The 18,502-nt window shown below is 38.5% G+C and overlaps 1 protein-coding gene and 1 long non-coding RNA gene across 5 annotated transcripts; both read left to right on the top strand.

The window, feature by feature from the left end:
* The first annotated feature begins 688 nt into the window (after positions 1-688).
* Positions 689-6,336, top strand: LOC128016752 (GRB2-associated and regulator of MAPK protein 1). The gene is made up of 6 exons (XM_052601528.1): positions 689-1,053; positions 2,092-2,232; positions 2,858-2,988; positions 3,227-4,405; positions 4,873-5,042; positions 5,141-6,336. The coding sequence occupies exons 1-6, from the start codon at positions 933-935 to the stop codon at positions 5,991-5,993; spliced, it is 2,595 nt and encodes an 864-aa protein (XP_052457488.1). The 5' UTR covers positions 689-932; the 3' UTR covers positions 5,994-6,336.
* Positions 6,337-15,971: 9,635 nt separating this feature from the next.
* Positions 15,972-17,970, top strand: LOC128016760 (uncharacterized). 4 transcript variants are annotated; one of them, XR_008184274.1, is made up of 5 exons: positions 15,972-16,192; positions 16,971-17,003; positions 17,086-17,155; positions 17,287-17,385; positions 17,814-17,970. It is a non-coding gene; the product is annotated as an uncharacterized LOC128016760 (long non-coding RNA). The 4 variants fall into 4 exon arrangements; XR_008184273.1 differs by having other exon boundaries at positions 17,280-17,385; XR_008184276.1 differs by lacking the exon at positions 17,814-17,970 and adding an exon at positions 17,538-17,614.
* Positions 17,971-18,502: the final 532 nt, after the last annotated feature.

Genomic DNA, 18,502 nt, shown 5'->3' with positions numbered 1-18,502 from the left:
ATAATTTGGTATTCCTCTTGTACTATTGTCCTCTTTTATGCTAAGAAATAAGTCACCAGGCAGTCCTCTCCCAAAAGTGCTTCCACTGTTGCCAGCATTAAGTCGGAGTATGATTCAGTGAGCTATCTTTAAAAGTTTTGGTTCAAATATTTTACCTGTTGATCATAATCACTTTTTTTTCTTTCTTTTACTTTTTTTTTTTTTTTTTGTAAGTTTCAGGAGGGTGAACTACTTTTTGCAATACAATATTTTATCTATTTGATAGGAAAATATTATGTTGCTGAAAAATGTCTACGTTCTTCTTTGGTAATTGATCAAGCAGGCTTATCGGAACATTACAGAGAGTAGGCTAATTGCTGGACTTGTTCAGTTTTAGAGAGGGTGTTTCGTTTTCATTAATGCTGTGCATTGTAAGTGTCCAGAAGAACATGTTATTTTTGTGTTAGTGATATTTAAGTCAAGTTCGGAGAAGTCCACACCAATAAATATTTTTTTTTCAAAATGAAAAGTCTTCTTTTGTATTACACGCGCATCCATAGACATGTCTGTGCTCGCACCCATCAGCACGTTTGTGTCTCTCTCGAAGTTAGATAGAGAGAAATACGTGTTTATTTAAGTTGTTTGATAAACATATTTTGAAAAGTCAGTTTTAAACCCAAGGTACAGCATTTAAGTCGCTGGTTACCCGAGCAACCGCCGGAGCTACAGGGAAGAGGAAACAGCCAGTCCAGCTTCAAGAGCGCCACGGTTTGGGATTCATGGCATTTCCTGTCAGTGTAAATAGACAGTCGGCTGACATGGCTTCACTTACAATGCTCGACTGCCTTTGAGTAAACAAAAGGACATTTAACGAAGCTTTCTCAATGAAAGAGCCATTCTCCACTGCAGATGCATGCGGCGGTGGGTTAACGCGCTGATGTTAGCGAGCTAACATGGACCTTGGATCAATGCTCTACAACAGTTTGAAAGATGTAACATGGAGTACGACGACACTACCCTTGGATAGACTTGTTAGTGCCTACAGACTGCCACAGATCGTGAGGTTGGACAGCGGTAAGGTTTGTCCTGAGCTGTGTTGGCGTTGTGGTGTTTTTGTGTAGCAGCTGCGCGTGGGCGCTCGCGCTCGCGCTCGCGCTCGCGCTCCTGCGGAATTCCAAAAATTAGCCGCTTCGCGCGCTAAGCTAACGCGACCCTTCACTGCAGGAACACATTCAGAGGAATACACGAATTGAGTGCTTTACTGACATAACTTACACAGTCGACATCAAAAGTTATTCATTTTGTAGTTGTTCTGATTGGAATACAGGCACAACATCCAAATAAAACGCGAAAAAGAGATGCATAGATTTTAGCAAGCTAACGCAAATTAGCCAGAGGCCAGAGAGTTGACTCCAATCCAGGGAGTCAAACACCGACCTCGTAACATTAAATTTGTGTCATCTTGAAAACCTCTTCGAGTTTTTCTAACTAGACAGCGAGCCCCGCAACACACTCAGTTCTGAAACTTTAGAAAGAAATCCACACAAGTAACTTATATCAATATTTACAGTTTGGCAATCTGTTGTTTATACCCGAGAAACTCTATTCGTAAAGCACGAGTGATATAGTCTGATAACTTAACAGAGTTGTTTGTTAATCACTGCGTTGTTATAAACTGATTGCTGTAAGTGCTGTTGTGTGTGAGCTGAGCTTTGGTAAAGCTGGAGGAAGTCATAATGTCAAGGGAACTAGATCATTATCATTATGGGAACTAGGCCACTATCATTATACTCACTCTCTGATCTGACTGATCCCTTATGAGTGATCCCTTATCACTGGGTACAACAGACACAACACATAGCTCACTTCTCATATTAGTTTGTGTGATTGCTCTGCTTACAAATACCATATCTTGTCAGTATATAAACAAGAGTCAGGTTATGCCCTTCATGTTATTTGAAATCTGTTTTGTAGTGGGCTGATGGCTATACCTTTAAGCGCCACTTAACTTTTTTCTTTTTTTTTGCACCGTTGTATTATTTTTATATATCTTTACAAAACTACACTATTAAGGTCACTGTTCCACACTGATGTGATATTGTTTTGCCTCAGGGGAATCGGTGGAAGGGCTGAGAGAAAATGACTACCTCTTGATTCATTCATGCCGGCAGTGGACCACAATTACCGCCCATAGCCTAGAGGAGGGCCATTATGTCATCGGACCGAAAATCGAGATCCCTGTCCATTATGAGGGTAAGGCCAGTCAGTTGTTGTAGTGCTGCGTGTACTGTGTCTAGAAATGTCTTTAGTTCTTTCTGACACTTTATGCATTTTAAAAAAGAAGGCAAAAGAAAGAAAAGTTAGTCTGCTAAGATTCACTGTTTGCTTGCTACTTATTAAAACAGAGGTAGCAAAAACGTGCTGCTGTATTATTTCCCATCTGCTTTTAGCTGGAGTTCGTTAGCTAATTGGTCTCTTCATAATAGATATTCCTCTGGCTATGGGGAGGGTCCAGTTGGCCACTTAAGGAAAAATAAACCTTTCTTTGAATGTGGTTCATACAGACCTAACATACTGTTCGTTTAATGTACATATTTCACTGTTGCAGCATTTTTAGATAATTTGGCAAATGTTTTGTTTTTTCATTTTTCCATTTCAACCTTCCCAAATGTATATTTATTTCTTTACTTTGAACTGAAATGGCCAAACAACATCTACATGAAATGATGTGTTTGTGTATATATATATATATATATATATTATTATTATTATTATTATTTTTATTTTTTTTTAATGTAATGTGCATATATAATATCAAAGCATGGCAATGATGTCATTAGGTTACTTACAAAATTACTCTGTTTGCTGTTGTTTACAGGCCAGTTTAAGCTGCTGGAGCAGGACAGGGACATTAAGGAGCCAGTCCAGTACTTTAACAGCGTGGAGGAAGTGGCCAAAGCATTCCCTGAGCGAGTTTATGTCATGGAGGAAATAACCTTCAATGTCAAGGTCTGGTTTTGTGCTTGCAGTAGGCAGCGTTTTTGATTTAGACCCACTGCACTAATGTATCTTAGTATTGGCATAACCTAATCTGCCTTAATCATAATGGTCAAGGCATTGTTTGTGTAATGTGAAATATCTATTCAGGATTTCAAAATGTACAGCCGTCCAAGGTCTTCTGTAAGACTAGCATTATTTAGAATACATATTTAGTTTGTTGTTCAAATTGCTGTTGTTGTTCTCCCAGATGGCATCAGGAGAATCCAACGAGGACACAGAAGTGTACAACATCACACTGAGCACTGGGGATGAGCTGACACTAATGGGCCAGGCTGAGATCCTCTATGCCAAAACATCACGAGAAAAGTCACGCTTCAACACGATCTTCAAACGCATCGGCAAGCTTAACTCCATCAGTAAGCTTGGTCGCGGAAAGATGCCCTGCCTTATCTGCATGAACCACCGCACCAACGAGAGCATCAGCCTGCCTTTCCAGTGCCGCGGTCGCTTCAGTACCTGCTCCCCGCTGGAGCTACAGATGCAGGAAGGAGAACACACTATTCGCACAATTGTGGAGAAGACCAGGTTACCTGTGAATGTCATGGTGCCCAGCAGCCCGCCACGTAATCCGCATGACCTCCATTTGATCCGTGAAGGCCACCGATACAAGCTGGTCAACATCCAGACCAAGACAGTGGTGGTGTGTTGTGCATTACGGTCGAACAAAATACTGCCAGTGCACTTCCCTTTGCACGTGTCCACAGCACTGCCTCGTTTACTGGTGCCTGAAGGACTGCTTCAAGGAGAAGCCTGGCTGGAGACAGTGGTCCACCGCTGGTTTGCTTACTGCCAGGAGCAGTTCGACATTGATGACTACTCTAGGGCAGTCCGTGATGTGCGGGTGGACTGGATTGAGGATGGCAAAAGCCCTAAAAAAAGTAGCGCAGGTGGAACGGGAAGTGGGAGTGCCATCTGCAACAGCAGTGGAAGCGATGGCTGCCCCTCACACGTGCATTTGCCAAGTTCTCTAAGCTCAGCTCGAGATGAGCTCACACAGTCATTTCACCGCCTGTCTGTCTGTGTCTACGGTAACAATCTCCATGGGAACAGCGAGGTGAATCTTCAGGGTTGCATTAGCTTATGTGGAGATTGTGTGCCAGCAGAAGCTCCGGATGCAGATTATCTGTTCCCTGAGCTGCAGGAGAGTTCTTCTGGCTCTCTTAAAGCAGACGTGCCGTACGAGGAGCTTTGGCTGGATCATGTGAAGAACCCTGGATGTGTGCTAGACCACATCGAGGGGGTCCGGAATTCGACTGTCTCTGGATGCACGACTGTACTGCCATACCCCACAGCAAGCCCCACAAGCGCCTCGCTTGGTGTAGATGTCAGTCTACCTCCACCTCCGGTGCCTCCAAAGTCTGAAGCTGTGAGTTCATCTTAATAGTCTGTATCAAAATGATAAAAAAAAAAAAAAAAAATCCTTAACCAGTAAAACACACATTACTGGAAGAATCACTGCTTGAACTAGTGCTCAAATGGGAACCTTGATATCGAGTTTACATTAACATGTTTTTAGAAATCATTATTGATTCTCCCGATTAAAAAAATCCATGATTTTAAGGTTATTTGTCTGCTTTTCATTCTCTGATAAGGCAAAGTTTATTCTGGGCTTACATAGTGACTTATTTGTGTACTCTGCTGGTCAGTCACTGGAGGTCTAATTATTTTCCAAGTAGGAGCAAAGGTTACATTTTGTATGTTTTCAAGGTCTTTTTGATAATTTTTTCCGCACGCTCGAGACATCTCTATCTGGATTCATACACTCCCCCAATAAAGTAACTGCAATATTCACATTTCTAAAGCCAAACTGTTTTTTTCTTGTTACCTTTGCAGGTGAAGGAGGAGTGCCGGTTGTTGAACGCTCCACCGATTCCACCGCGGAGCTCCAAGCAGGCAGGCTCAAGCAGTGCCACAGTGCCATACCCTCCTGCCAAGCCACGTCAGACGGACACGCGCTCCCCAAGCCCAACACTATCCTATTACTCATCCGGCTTACACAACATGTGAGTTATGCACTGTTTTGATTGACAAAATGGACATTGGTTTTATGTGAACTGCACTACTTTATGACTGAATGATCCTCTTCTCCATCTCTCAATAGAGTTGGAGAGGGTGAGTCTCAGAGTGAGTCAGATGATCAGAACCATGCATGTTACCCATGTAACTGGATCAGACCAGATGCCAGCGAAGGCCCCAAGCCTCACCCTTGCCTCAGTCCTTCGGGCAATGCCTCTTTCTCCCGCCTTTCCTGGCCAAACGATTTCTATGGTGCAGACTCCTATAAAGGTGAGGACTTCCCGACAGTCCACCGCCGAAGTTACTCTAGTTATCCTCGGAAGAGGACCCCCGGTACTCCTAAACCTTGTCCCTCAGGTTTATTACACTTCAACGGGCGAGCGAAAGGTGATGGGGGCGCTGCGGCCTCCGAGGCTCAACAGGTTTCCCAGTCTGCCCAGTTTTGCACCAAATCCACCAGCTACACCATGGAAATGTGCAGAGACAAATCCACAGAGGAATGTAACACTAAACAAAACCAGTCCTGCCCTATATTGCCTCCAAGAACCCCTAAATGTAACGATACAAAGAAAGATGCAGATCCCACTACTACAGCCACAGCCGATGTGGATGCTCTGGAACTTGAGTCCAAAGGCTGCTCGCTTGATCGACCGCATCACGGCACTACAGATGTGTTCTCCATTTCGTATCCTGTAGCTACAGGTTTGTCTTGGCAGCCACCAAGCAATCTATCAGGTATCTCTATTGAGGAGGTTTCTAAGTCACTACGGTTCATTGGTATGTCAGATGAAGTTGTCTCATTGTTTGTGCAAGAAAAAATTGATGGAAATTTGCTCCTGCAGCTAACGGAGGAGATTCTGTCAGAAGACTTTAAGCTAAGCAAACTTCAAGTGAAGAAACTCATGCAGTTTATTAATGGCTGGAGGCCAAAAATGTAAGCCAGTCCAGAGCAAAACACATGCAACGTGCTGGAGCGATGCAGCCGTAAATATTGGCCTTCAGTATTGCATTAGACCATTTTGTATCTCAATGCTATGCACAGTCTTGTAATGATTTTAATAGCCATTTTGTTTAATATATACATGTATGTATATAAATCTATATATTAATTGCTTTGTGTATTAACCTGTACCCATCTCTATGTAATCTCTCTGACCTTATGGTACATGCACAACAGACTTTTATTTGCTCAAACCCAAAGTCTTTGGAAAAAAAGATATTTTGACCCAATCTGTGGCCTAAATTTATTTGGTTGCTGATTAATAAAGATGATTGACCTGATTAGGTGTTTTTTATTACTTAAACAAATCTTTTTTTGTTTTTATAAGAATTATAAGAAATAATATTTGCACCTCATTCAAATTAAGTTATCCTTTACCAAGTTGTGACACTAAACCTGGTGCTAGTCACACTTACTTGCTGTAAATAAAAATGCTCCCAGCATCATCATTTACACTAAATGATGTAAATCACAATCACACTAGTGATTAATGAAAGCTGATGTGTCAAAATATAAAAGAGGAGAGAATGATGCCTTACAATTTCAAATCAGATTTTGTTGACTTTGTAGACTCAAGTATGACAATTCTGACATGTATAGATGCTTTATTTGATGACTAGTTCCCTTCAAAGTAGTGCAATGGAATCTTACAGCTGTGTTGTTCAGTTTATCAGCGTAAGGTCTGTTTAGTTTAATCTATAGTATATAGCTGAACATTACTACAAAACTGTCATATGACAGCAGTTGTGATTCTGAAAGCCTGGTCTTTACAAGGGGTTGAAAAAAATATTCAGAAACCACATGAACTTGTTTCATTATGTTAATCACTATTTGGTTTAAATCCATGGCTCCCAGTCTTTCCACACCCTGCCCAGTATACTGGGGTCTGTTGCCTGATCGAGCAAGGTCTTCAAGGCTCAGGTCCTTCTCATTGTGTCTAGCTCATATGTTGTGTTCTTTTTCGCTTCGGGCAACAGCCAACATTGCCTTATATTCTGGAGTCTTCTCAAATCCAAGACAATGCTCCTCACTAAAACATCAACAAACCAACATGGTTAGAAAATGTGTTTTCTGGAAACTACAACTGATACGTTTTGTCAGCCGTCAAACTATTCTGAAGTCTTCACAAGAATTAGGGGGTTGAATTTTATTACAAATGATCATAATACTGCCAATCTAAGTGTTAAAATGGTCATGTATATTTGCCAGAAATCCATAAAAATGAGAATTGTGTGATTGGATTAAGCTACCTTGTTATAACTGAGGCATTGGCTCCCTCTAGCTTCCTGCGAGCAAAGTTGGGAAATAGTTTATTTCTTTGGTGTCACACTCTCTGTCCAGGTACCTCCTCTCTTCAGCTGCTTCAGCTCAAAGTTCTGTAACATGAGAAATAGTGCTGTTGTCTTTCACAATTCAGTTAGCCTATCTCTTTGATAATGACTCAACGTCTAAGCCTCAACTCTTACGTGGGGAAATAAATGGAACTAGTTAAACAGGTCTACAGTGAGGGCTACCTGTATGTGGCAATAATGAAAGCAAGCTATTTGTTTCTGTTTGCATGGTTATAATATACTTTGAGTTCTTCTACCTTCCAGTCAAGTGAAGGCTCCTTCACTAACACATCCATGGTGTTGAGCAGCAGGTCTGGGTCATCTCTGAAGGCGCGCAGTGAGTGTACCATCACACTCAGGATGAGACCAGACTTTGCCATGTGTTGCATCAAGTTAATAAACTGTCGTGTCAGCCTAAATGGCATCAGTTCAGGCACTTAGAGGAACTACATGCAACAAGTAACACAGGTTACTTACAGACATTTCTTCCTGGATGATGGACCATCACCTTCAACTCAACTTTGCCAAGACAGAACTGCATGTGATTCCAGCAAACCCATCTTTCCATCACAATTTCACCATCAAGTTAGGCACTTCAACCATAACTCCTTCAAAAACAGCTAGAAGCCTTGGAGTTATGATTGATGATCAACTGACTTTCTCAGACCACATTGCTAAAACTGTCCGATCCTGCAGATTTGCTTTATTCAACATCAAGAAGATCAAGCCCTTTCTTTCTCCAAGCCCTTTCTTTAACTCCTTGTTCAAGCTCTTGTTCTGTCCAGGCTGGACTATTGCAATGCCCTCTTGGCAGGTCTTCCAGCCAATTCTATCAAACCTTTACAATTAATTCAGAACACGGCAGCAAGATTAATTTTTAATGAGCCAAAAAGAATACACGTCACATCTCTGTTTATCAATTTGCACTGGCGTCCAATAGCTGCTTGCATTAAAGTTCAAGGCATTGATGTTTGCCTACAAAACTACCACTGGCTCTGCTCACATTTACCTAAATTTGTTACTTCAGACTTATGTGCCCTCTAAAGCTTTCGTTCTGCAAGTGAATGTCGCTTTATTGTGCCATCCCAAAGAAGCACAAAGTCACTTTTACGGACTTTTAAATTAAATGTTCCCTCCTGGTGGAATGACCTCCCCAACTCAATCTGTGCAGCTGAGTCCTTAGCCATCTTCAAGAATCATCTTAAAACACATCTCTTCCATCTTTATTTGACCCTCTAACTTTAGCACCCACTATTCTAATTCTATTCTTTAAAAAAAATCTAACTACCTTTCTAATCTTTTTATATTCTATTTTATTTTTATTAATTATGCAATTGTGTGTGTATGTGTAAAGACCTCTAACACTAGCTTGCTCTATTCTTTTTTTATTCTATCTGTTTTCTTTATATTATATTATTTAAAATCCCATGCTAGGTGTACTGTGTTAACCTAACTGAGACTTGTTATAGCACTTATATATCATTGGTCTTGTTGTTGTTTTTGATTGCTTCCACTGTCCTCATCTGTAAGTCGCTTTGGATAAAAGTGTCTGCTAAATGAATAAATGTTAATGTAAATATAAATGTAAGTCAAGCTGTTCATCATTCTTGTATCTCTTAATTGGTACAGTTACTGTACTTGTAGTTGTCACCTTAAAGAATCATTGAACTGTCAGTCAAACAAACTACTGAATACTAGACAAAAAGCCCACCTGTGTGGCAGATCCAAAAGCATGACCGAAGTCGATTGCCAATCGTAACGTCAGTCTCTGTGTTAATCATGAAGTTAGAGATATGTCGATCACCAATGCCCAGAATCCAGTGACTGATGCAGAGCTGCTGAAATGCAGTGAAAGAAAGGCTTCAGGTCTGGTACTCATCCTCACAAAAGCACGCCTGAAAACAAGCATTCACTCCACCATTAATTCCTTATAGAATAAGGACAACCATCATCAATTAATTACTATATGACCATCATAAAATTAATATACTGCAATGTATAATGCAAAGAGAAATGCTGGCATACTTTAAAGGGTTAGTGCACCGAAAAATGAAAATTATGTCATTAATAACTCGCCCTCATGTTGTTTCAAACCTGTAAGACCTCCGTTAATCTTCGGGACACAGTTTAAGATCTTTTAGATTTAGTCCGAGAGCTCTCAGTCCCTCCATTGAAGCTGTGTGCACGGTATACTGTCCATGTCCAGAAAGGTAAGAAAAACATCATCAAAGTAGTCCATGTGACATCAGAGGGTCAGTTAGAATTTATTGAAGCATCTAAAATAAATTTTGGTCCAAAAAAAGCAAAACCTACAACTTTATTCAGCATTGTCTTCTCTTCCTTGTCTGTTGTGAGAGAGTTCAAAACAAAGCAGTTTGTGATATCTGGTTCCCGAACGAATCATTCGATGTAACCGGATCAGTTCAGCAAATCGAACTGAATCGTTTAAAACGATTCACGTCTCCAATATACATTAATCCACAAATTACTTAAGCTGTTAACTTTTTTAATGTGGCTGACACTCCCTCTGAGTTAAAACAAACCAATATCTTGGAGTAATTCATTTACTCAAACAGTACACTGACTGAACTGCTGTGAAGAGAGAACTGAAGATGAACACCGAGCCAAGCTAGAAAACAAACAAAAGAATGAACATCTCTCTCCCAGCAGCAACTGCTTCAACATACTGCAAGTATGCTTCCTGTTAGAGACAAAAACAGAAGCAATTACTGCAGGATAAAATATTATTTGATAATGGGTGAGATGTGCTCATGACTGCCGAGTGTATTGAGTTTGAGCTCCGTCATGTTATTTTTTATAGACTATTTTTTATCTTAAAAATCTCTTTTATACACCATAATTTTCGTTTCTATAACGTGTGAATATATCTTCTATCGTATTCTACAAGAAAAACAATCAGAGCGACTTGTTATCACTAGTTTTATTTTGATTTCAGAGTCCGCTATTTAGCTTATAGCCTGTTTGCATCACCAGCGTGGTTGCCACTAATCCCGCTTGCATTGCTAATAGTATATACACACACATTACCATTGCTTTACTCACTGTTTCTTGCTTTAATGGTGAATGTATGTCTACCTTTGAGTGCAGGTGAGGACACGTTAATGCAGCTCGAGCTGGAGGCCGTGGAGAAGCAGATTCATGACCTGGAGGTGAGGCAGGCCCAGCTGAGAGAGCTTTTCCTTCCACTCAACTTTCTGTTAACATGCTTGGATACAGCACTCTGTGAACAGCCAGCTTATTTGACAATGAATGTTTGTAGCTTACCCTCCCTGTGAAGGGTGTCAATGATTTTCTTCTGGACAACTGTCAGATCAGCAGTCTTCCCCATGATTATGTAGCACAGTGAACCAAACTGAGAGACAATTTTGAAGGCTCAGGAAACCTTTGCAGGTGTTTTGAGTTGATTTGTTGATTGGTAATGTAACCATATTCTAATTTGTTGAGATTTGTTGAGGTGAATTAGTTGGTTTTTGTTAAATGTGAGCCAAAATCATCACAATTAAAATAACCAAAGACTTAAACTACTTCAGTCTGTGTGCATTGAATTTATTTAATACCCAAGTTTCGCAATTTGAGTTGAATTACTGAAATAAATTAACTTTTCCACGACATTCTAATTTATTGAAATGCACCTGTATGTTTATTTATGTATTTTGTAAAATGTTTTCTGTGAGGCCTGAAATAAAATTATTGATAATAATGAATATATAAGTATATGTTAATAGGTATGTAATGTACATATGTGAATATATATATATATATATATATATATATATATATATATATATATATATGCAGTGGCATAACCTTGCTTTAAAAAGTGGTGGGGACACCATGTGACTCGTTTAGCTAGGTTTTTTATGTAATATCCTAATTTATTTGGGGACTGGGTTTAGAGTTGGAATTTTTTTTGCTTTTCAAAAATACATGTACCAGGGGCGGAGGCAGAAAATTTTCAATGGAGGTGCTGATGGGGTGCTACTGTAGATCACTGACAGGGAGTTGGGCAATTCAGAGCTCCAGACTCATTCTTCCCACTGGTCGAACTTTCAGAGTGGTTTTTAGTTATATGGAAACGAAAGTGGTTAACCCATTCTTTTTCATCAGTAGTATTATTTGTGATTTTCATTTTTTGAATGGAGTTCCTCTTTTACTGTGTTATAAGCCCGGCTTTGGATGCTTTCACTTTCAACATCGCAATTTTGTCAGGTTTTACAATAAAAGATAACTGTCTGTTTTGCTAACATCTATACATACAGTTTTCACCTTTTAAGACAAAACAATAAAGATGGATTCATTGTAAAATCATAAAATGCACAACATCAATAAAATAGCAAGATCCAATGGCAAACAAGCTTACAAAACATTTATTAACAAAAACTAATAAGATGATGCATGGTATAGGTCTACACTACATGCTGTATTAGGCTATATAATTACTAATAAATTACAGAACATTTAGCAACCACAGAGGAATAAAATAAATAACGTTCATAAGGTTACGGTTGAACCATTGATGGCAGATGAACTATTCTGAAAATGTCTTTCAGAATTTTCTGAACCGTGACAGTGTATTTTTCTTTGTAGTCTATGGGACAATCATAAGCATCCAGGTTTTCATTCAAAATATCTTAACTTGTGTTCCGAAGACGAACGAAGCTTTTACAGATTTGGAATGACATGGGGGTAAAGTGATTAATGACACAATTTTCATTTTGGGGTGGAGTATCCTTTTTGAAAATTATTACACTGATTCACCAATAGCCTGCATTAAATGTTGGTCCATGAAAAGATGTCAGATGGCCTATTATTTCAAAGCATTTATTGTCACCCAAGCAAGATAAACTATGGAGCCCCTAAAGTGACCTTTGCAAAAAAATAAAAACACAGAATTTCGCGTTCGCACGAGAAACTATGGCGTGCACGCGAGAAACTATTGCGTGCTCACGAGAAACTATGACGTGCACACGAGAAACTGTTGCGAGCTCACGAGAAACTACTGTATGTCGTGCGCACGAGAAACTATTGCGAGCTCACGCCATAGTTTCTGCATGTTTACACGCTACAGTTTCCGGCTCACTCTCTGCCATCACTCTCTGGAAGCAAAAGCATGGATGCGCACAAATTAATTGAGATTTATTTTGCCTTCAGTACAGAGAAATTGTTTCTGTTCTTGCATTTCACATACAGATATGTAATCACTGAGCAACATCTAAAACGCATTTTGAGGTCTAGACGCCTGTTTCGACGAAAAGACTATTCAAACTTTGAAGACGCTATCGCATTTATTCAGCATCAACTCCAAACGTCAGGCCAGTTCCACGGATACAGGTGGATGCATGCAATGGTGTTAGAAAAGAACATGTTCACTTAATTTTGAGCTTGTTAGATCCTGCTGGATTAGAATTTAGGAAAGTCCGACGTCTACATCAGCGTAACTATTTCACAAAAGGACCGAATTACATCTGGCATTTTGATTCTTAAGATAAACTAAAGCCATATGGTATTTGTATTAACGGCTGTATTGACAGCTTTTCAAGGAAGATAATGTGGCTAAATGTGTTCACAACCAGCAGTGACCTGAAGGTCGTCGGAGGATACTATGTGGAAACAGTGGAGAGTTCAGGTGACTGTCCTCGGATCATGAGAGGCGACTTTGGAACAGAGAACGGGCACGTGAGAGACTTCCAGCGTTTGCTCAGACGCAACATTCTGCAAGACTCCAACATTGACAGCTACATGGAAGGTGCAAGCGCAGCCAATCAGCGAATAGAGAGTTGGTGGGAATTCCTCAGTTTCCTCAGTGAGTTTTGTCTTAAAAGTTAACGATGTAGGCCTCGTGCACACTGCACAGCATATTTACCTATAAAGCATTGCTTTGGAACTAATTTGCCAAAAGTATCACAAATCCATGTTATCATCCATAACTTGCAATTTATTCGTTTTATTTTAGAGTTTTTATTTAATTAATGTAACAATTCTTAGTTTATTGAAGTAAAAACTAACATTTTAACTAAATAATTGTGTAATAAAATTTCACATTATAAAAAAAGCTTAATGCCTATTTGTGAAAATTTCATAATCTGCATCATCAAAAGTGTATATTGTTTTATACAGGTGATCATTTACTGTGTGGGGTCAAACTAACCTCCCCAAGTGTATAAGTGTGACTTGCATGAAATATCCCTTTCATTCCAAAACTGAAAATTCTCTCATCCTTTACTCACCCTTATGTTGTTCCAAACCTGGATGAGGTCCTTACCTTCATGCTGACAACGAAACAGCTGATCATGGTAGACACCGACTTCCATAGTAAGAAAAAACTACTTGGTTACCAGCATTCTTCACAATATTTTATTTTGTGTTCAACAGAAGAAAGGAACTCATTCAAGTTTGGAACAACATGTTTTGTCATGTTATAATTATAAATGTATGCTGTTTTGGGGGTACTTTTTTCTCAACACCATTTGCTTACAAAATATTACATTTATATTAAAAGTCACTTTAATGAAGACCTAAATGAAACTTGGTGTTTATGGATATTGATGATCTAGAGACTAAAAAAAGGACATTCCCAATTGCAGGTTGAATAACTTTAATGCAAACCTTTGTTTATATTCATTTATTTAATTGCAGGATGAATTGGATGAAACTGCACGTGTGTGGGATGTGCATGTAATAAGACCATCAAAAAACGACAGAGTGCTGAGAGGTAGACCCAATGTCATGTACTTATTCCCAGAGCTCTACAGAACAGAGAACAACATGTCACCAGCGGACCCAGGAGACCTACAGCTGTGCAAGACAAAATGCACATTTCGTTCATCTTTACCTTGTGACAGTGATGTCTATGACATTTGTAATTCTGTTATGACTAAGGCAAACTTTGAGCTTCCAAAGGACTCCTATCAAGCAATAGACTTATACTTGCATCTAAGGAATGCAATACTGACTTTATTGTAACCTGTGCTCAGACTGAAAATAAATAGAGGGGTTAGTGGCATTTTTATTAACTGGATATCCGATGCCCAAAGAAGTACTGTACTATGATGTTACCACATACATTTCAAAAGGCTTGTATAGCAGTTTAAAGGTACACTTTGTATGCATTATGTAAATATTTAGGCAAAAGTTTTCAGGAAAAGTAATTGTCTCTAAAATACTCAAAGGGTTAGTTCACCCAAATGTTGAAATTCTGTCATTAATGACTCACCCTCAAGTCGTTCCAAACCCTTGAGACCTCCATTCATCTGACGCTACTGACGTGTTTTATTTATTATTGGGTACACCGGAAAACACGTCAGCTGCGTCATACATCAACAGTCACAGCAGTCGCACTCACAGCAGACCCGGAAGACAAGACAATGCTGAATAGTCATCATTTTTATTATTTTTTGACCAAAATGTATTTCCGATGCTTCAACAAATTCTAACTGAACCTCTGATGTCACATGGACTACTTTGATGATGTTTTTCTTACCTTTCTGGACATGGACAGTATACCGTACACACAGTTTCAATGGAGGGGCTGAGAGCTCTCGGACTAAATCTAAAATATCTTAAACTGTGTTCCGAAGATGAACCGAGGTCAGGTTTGGAACAACATGAGGGTGAGTTATTATTGAGACAATTGTAATATTTGGGTGGACTAACCCTTTAATGTTATTGAGTATATGTTATTACATGTATTTGTTTAGGCAGGGTACTTTCTATTAGTCTTAATTAAAATTGTTATTTATTTACCATTTCCAAATTCAGACTTTTTCTTCTGTGGAGCACAAATGTTTTAGCAGACTGTGCATTGAGCAGTTATCAGCATCCTCTGTCAACATGTTTCATACAATTGTTGTCAATGTTTTCTTAGGTTGCTCTTGTGAACGATTACTTTAGATTTGTATGCAGAATTTTTTTTTTCCTCCCTTGATATAATTGCATCAAATGCACTGAATACATAAAGACGTTAACACAGTTGGGGTCATTTTATTGATTATTATACTTAAATACAGACAATGTATTGCTGACATCTAACAATGTTTACAAACATGGATACACAAACATGTTTTCTCCTTTATAAAAATGAAGCCACCCAATTTCCAGTCGTCTGGTCTTTTTAGACGCATGTTTGTTGCGGATACCTGAACCTGTAAAAAAATTCTGTAAATTTACAGCATATTAACAGCGTAAATATACAGTACTGAACTGTTTTCTAAAATTACTGTGTTTTACCGTAAATGCACACGTGATCGGTGGGAGAGGGGGAACCAAAGGCTAGCTGAAGCATGGAGGAGCATGATTTCAGTCAAAGTTTTATGGATTTCATCTCAAGTTGAGGCTCATTTACAGGTAGGCAGATCAAAGTCTGAATACATTTTTATCTTAAACTGCAGCGTTTTTTTTTAATGTGGGCACAATATTTTAATTTACCTTTGACAAATCTTGCCAAGAAGGTGAACTAGCATGTATGCAATTTTTTACAAATTTCTCCTGAAAGTTAAGTGTGTATGAGTGTGTTTGTGAAGGATTTGCATCGTTTTTTTTTCTTTCCAGGTGTAAAATCATGTAAATGTTAAACTTGTAAATAGTTAAATATAAAATACTTGCGTTCGCTGATTATTTAATTGGATATGAATTGAACATATTTGGCAACTTTAGAAGATGAGCACGTGATCGGTGGGGGAGGGGAGCAACGGTTAGCGTCTGATACCAGAGAAAAGTCTCTGTGAATAAAACGGATATTATCTCAAATATAATCTCGATTACAGATTGCAGATAACGAGGATATGAAGTTAGTGTGTTTTCCTGATTTTCTGAAACACTTATTTGCACAATTATATTTACATTTTGCAATGGCGCCAACCCAGTGTAGTTTAAAATGGAGGATTTGTTTTATTTGCATTAATGTTGCTAAGTTAGGTGCGTATAAAGTTGGTAACTTATATATTATCCTTATATATTGGGAAATCGAAAATAGGCCTGTAAACTTAATTTTACTTTGGAAGCATAAACTCATCGCCTTTTGCATGAGCACTTGACTGGATAGATGGAAAGAGTAGCGTTAACGTTATGGTGAGAAACGTTTGTTTTTTTCGGAGTGACACATTAGTCTTTCAATATAAGTCGTATCTAAAACTAGTTAAGAGTGTAATCTAAATATATTCGAACTTATTGTTAATAAAGTGGGCTTTGTATGTGAGCACATTTTAATTTTAATTTTGCACTGGATTTATTGGCACAAATCTCTATATCACAGAGGAAACGTTACTTCATTCACTTACATTCTAACTTGTTCCTCAGCCTCAAATACAGTTTTGTGTGTGTGTGAGAGTGTGTGTGTGAGAGAGAGAGAGAGAGTGTGTGTGTGTGTGTGTGTGTGTGTGTGTGTGTGAGAGAGAGAGAGAGAGTGTGTGTGTGTGTGTGTGAGAGAGAGAGAGAGGAAGAGGAGAGAGCAGTAGACAGAATATTTTTAAGTGTTTTTAATGAAAAGTTGGAGGATGTCCCAGGATGAGAACATAGATATGGTACACCTGCTTGTCAAGATTCTAACGTTAATGTCCCACTTCCAGGAACATGAAGATGGACTGGTTTCACATGCAGATGTAAGTATTTAATTTTCTTCTTTCCACTTCACCACATTATATTATGTAATATTATTATTTGTGTATTGTGTGTTCTCTACAGGTTGCAGCATCTGCATCTGAGGTTGAGAAGACACTCAATCTACCTGCCAATCCTCATCTGATTTTGCTAGGTTAGTGTGTCATTGCACATGATGAAGAAGAAACATTTACTGATGGCTGAGATATAAAATTGTTAACATTGCTGTTGTGCACAATTTTTAAAATTGCTTCTTTTTTTTCTTTTTTTTTTGTGAGTGTCCAGTCAACATTTTTGACTGCAGTTGCAAGTGTTTGCTGTGCACTACATCTTCAACCTGCAGTATCAAGAGGCGGCTTGTTGCACGTTAGAGTTTTTTCAAAGGTAAGTGTTTTCCTTTTTGCGTATGTTTTAATCACTCTCTTAGATCTGTGGTAACACTTTATAATAAGTATACAGTAGTAAAGTAATAAATTATTTGCAAACTAGTTACCTCAACCTTTCTCCTGTGTTCTACTTGTGTTCTTCCATTTCAGTTTTTTCAGTTCATCATCTGAAACACTGTCAAATGTGGTTTTATTCGCATGCCAGACACGGAGAAAATAGGAGAAAGGCATGTAGATCCACATTAAATCCAAACGAGTCAGAATATATATATAGATCGTTTGCAAATGATTTATAAGTGCTTTATTACTTTATTCTTATTATAAAGTTTTACAAAATTAATCTAAATTCTAAACCAAATTAATTAATCAGAATTTTGAAAAATGGTTATTATACACTTCGGTAATGTGTAATGCAACTTTCCTTAGATGATTCTATGGAATAAACCCAGAAAGAGGCTCAAAGACCTGCCGAGGCAAGGTAGTCTCCAAGAAGACGGGAAAGGTGGTGAATAAGAAGTCCACTACAGTCAATCCAAAGGTTGCCACTCTACAAAAAAATCGAATGGACTTCAAATGGGACTTCATCTAGGCAAGTGAAGTTACACGTACGTTTTCATTAAATACAGTTCTTAATACAACTTATTTCACAGTTTACACACATAGAATATTTCTCACATTTAAACTTGTTTAAAAAAAAAAAAATCAACATTTAAAAGTAGTCAGTTGAAAAAGACTGGTGTGACTCATTTTGGTTACTAACGTTGCGTCCCTGTAGTTTGCATTTCATAAAATAAAATAATTTACAGCAAAGAAACGGTTTTATAAATAAAATCCACAAACCTATATTTGACCCAAAAAAAAGTCGTCAGTGGCACTGACAACTACCCTGAAGAGGATACAGTCCGCACTCATTACAACCCCTATGTTGTTGCGACTGTTCAGTCCCAGGTTACACAAAAACTATCCAAACACACAAAAAAAATTTGAGGTTGAAATAATATAATGATTTTATTAAAACCATGAATTTTTTTATTTTTTATTTATTTATTTTTTTTGAGTACATGCACACTATTAATCAGTTTAGTTGGTCCACTAATGTTGCTCAAATGCACCGT

The sequence above is a fragment of the Carassius gibelio genome, chromosome A7, assembly GCF_023724105.1.
Source record: "Carassius gibelio isolate Cgi1373 ecotype wild population from Czech Republic chromosome A7, carGib1.2-hapl.c, whole genome shotgun sequence".
NCBI lineage: Eukaryota > Metazoa > Chordata > Actinopteri > Cypriniformes > Cyprinidae > Carassius > Carassius gibelio.
Note: the sequence above shows the minus strand (reverse complement) of the source record. Positions and strands in the feature narration are given on the sequence as shown.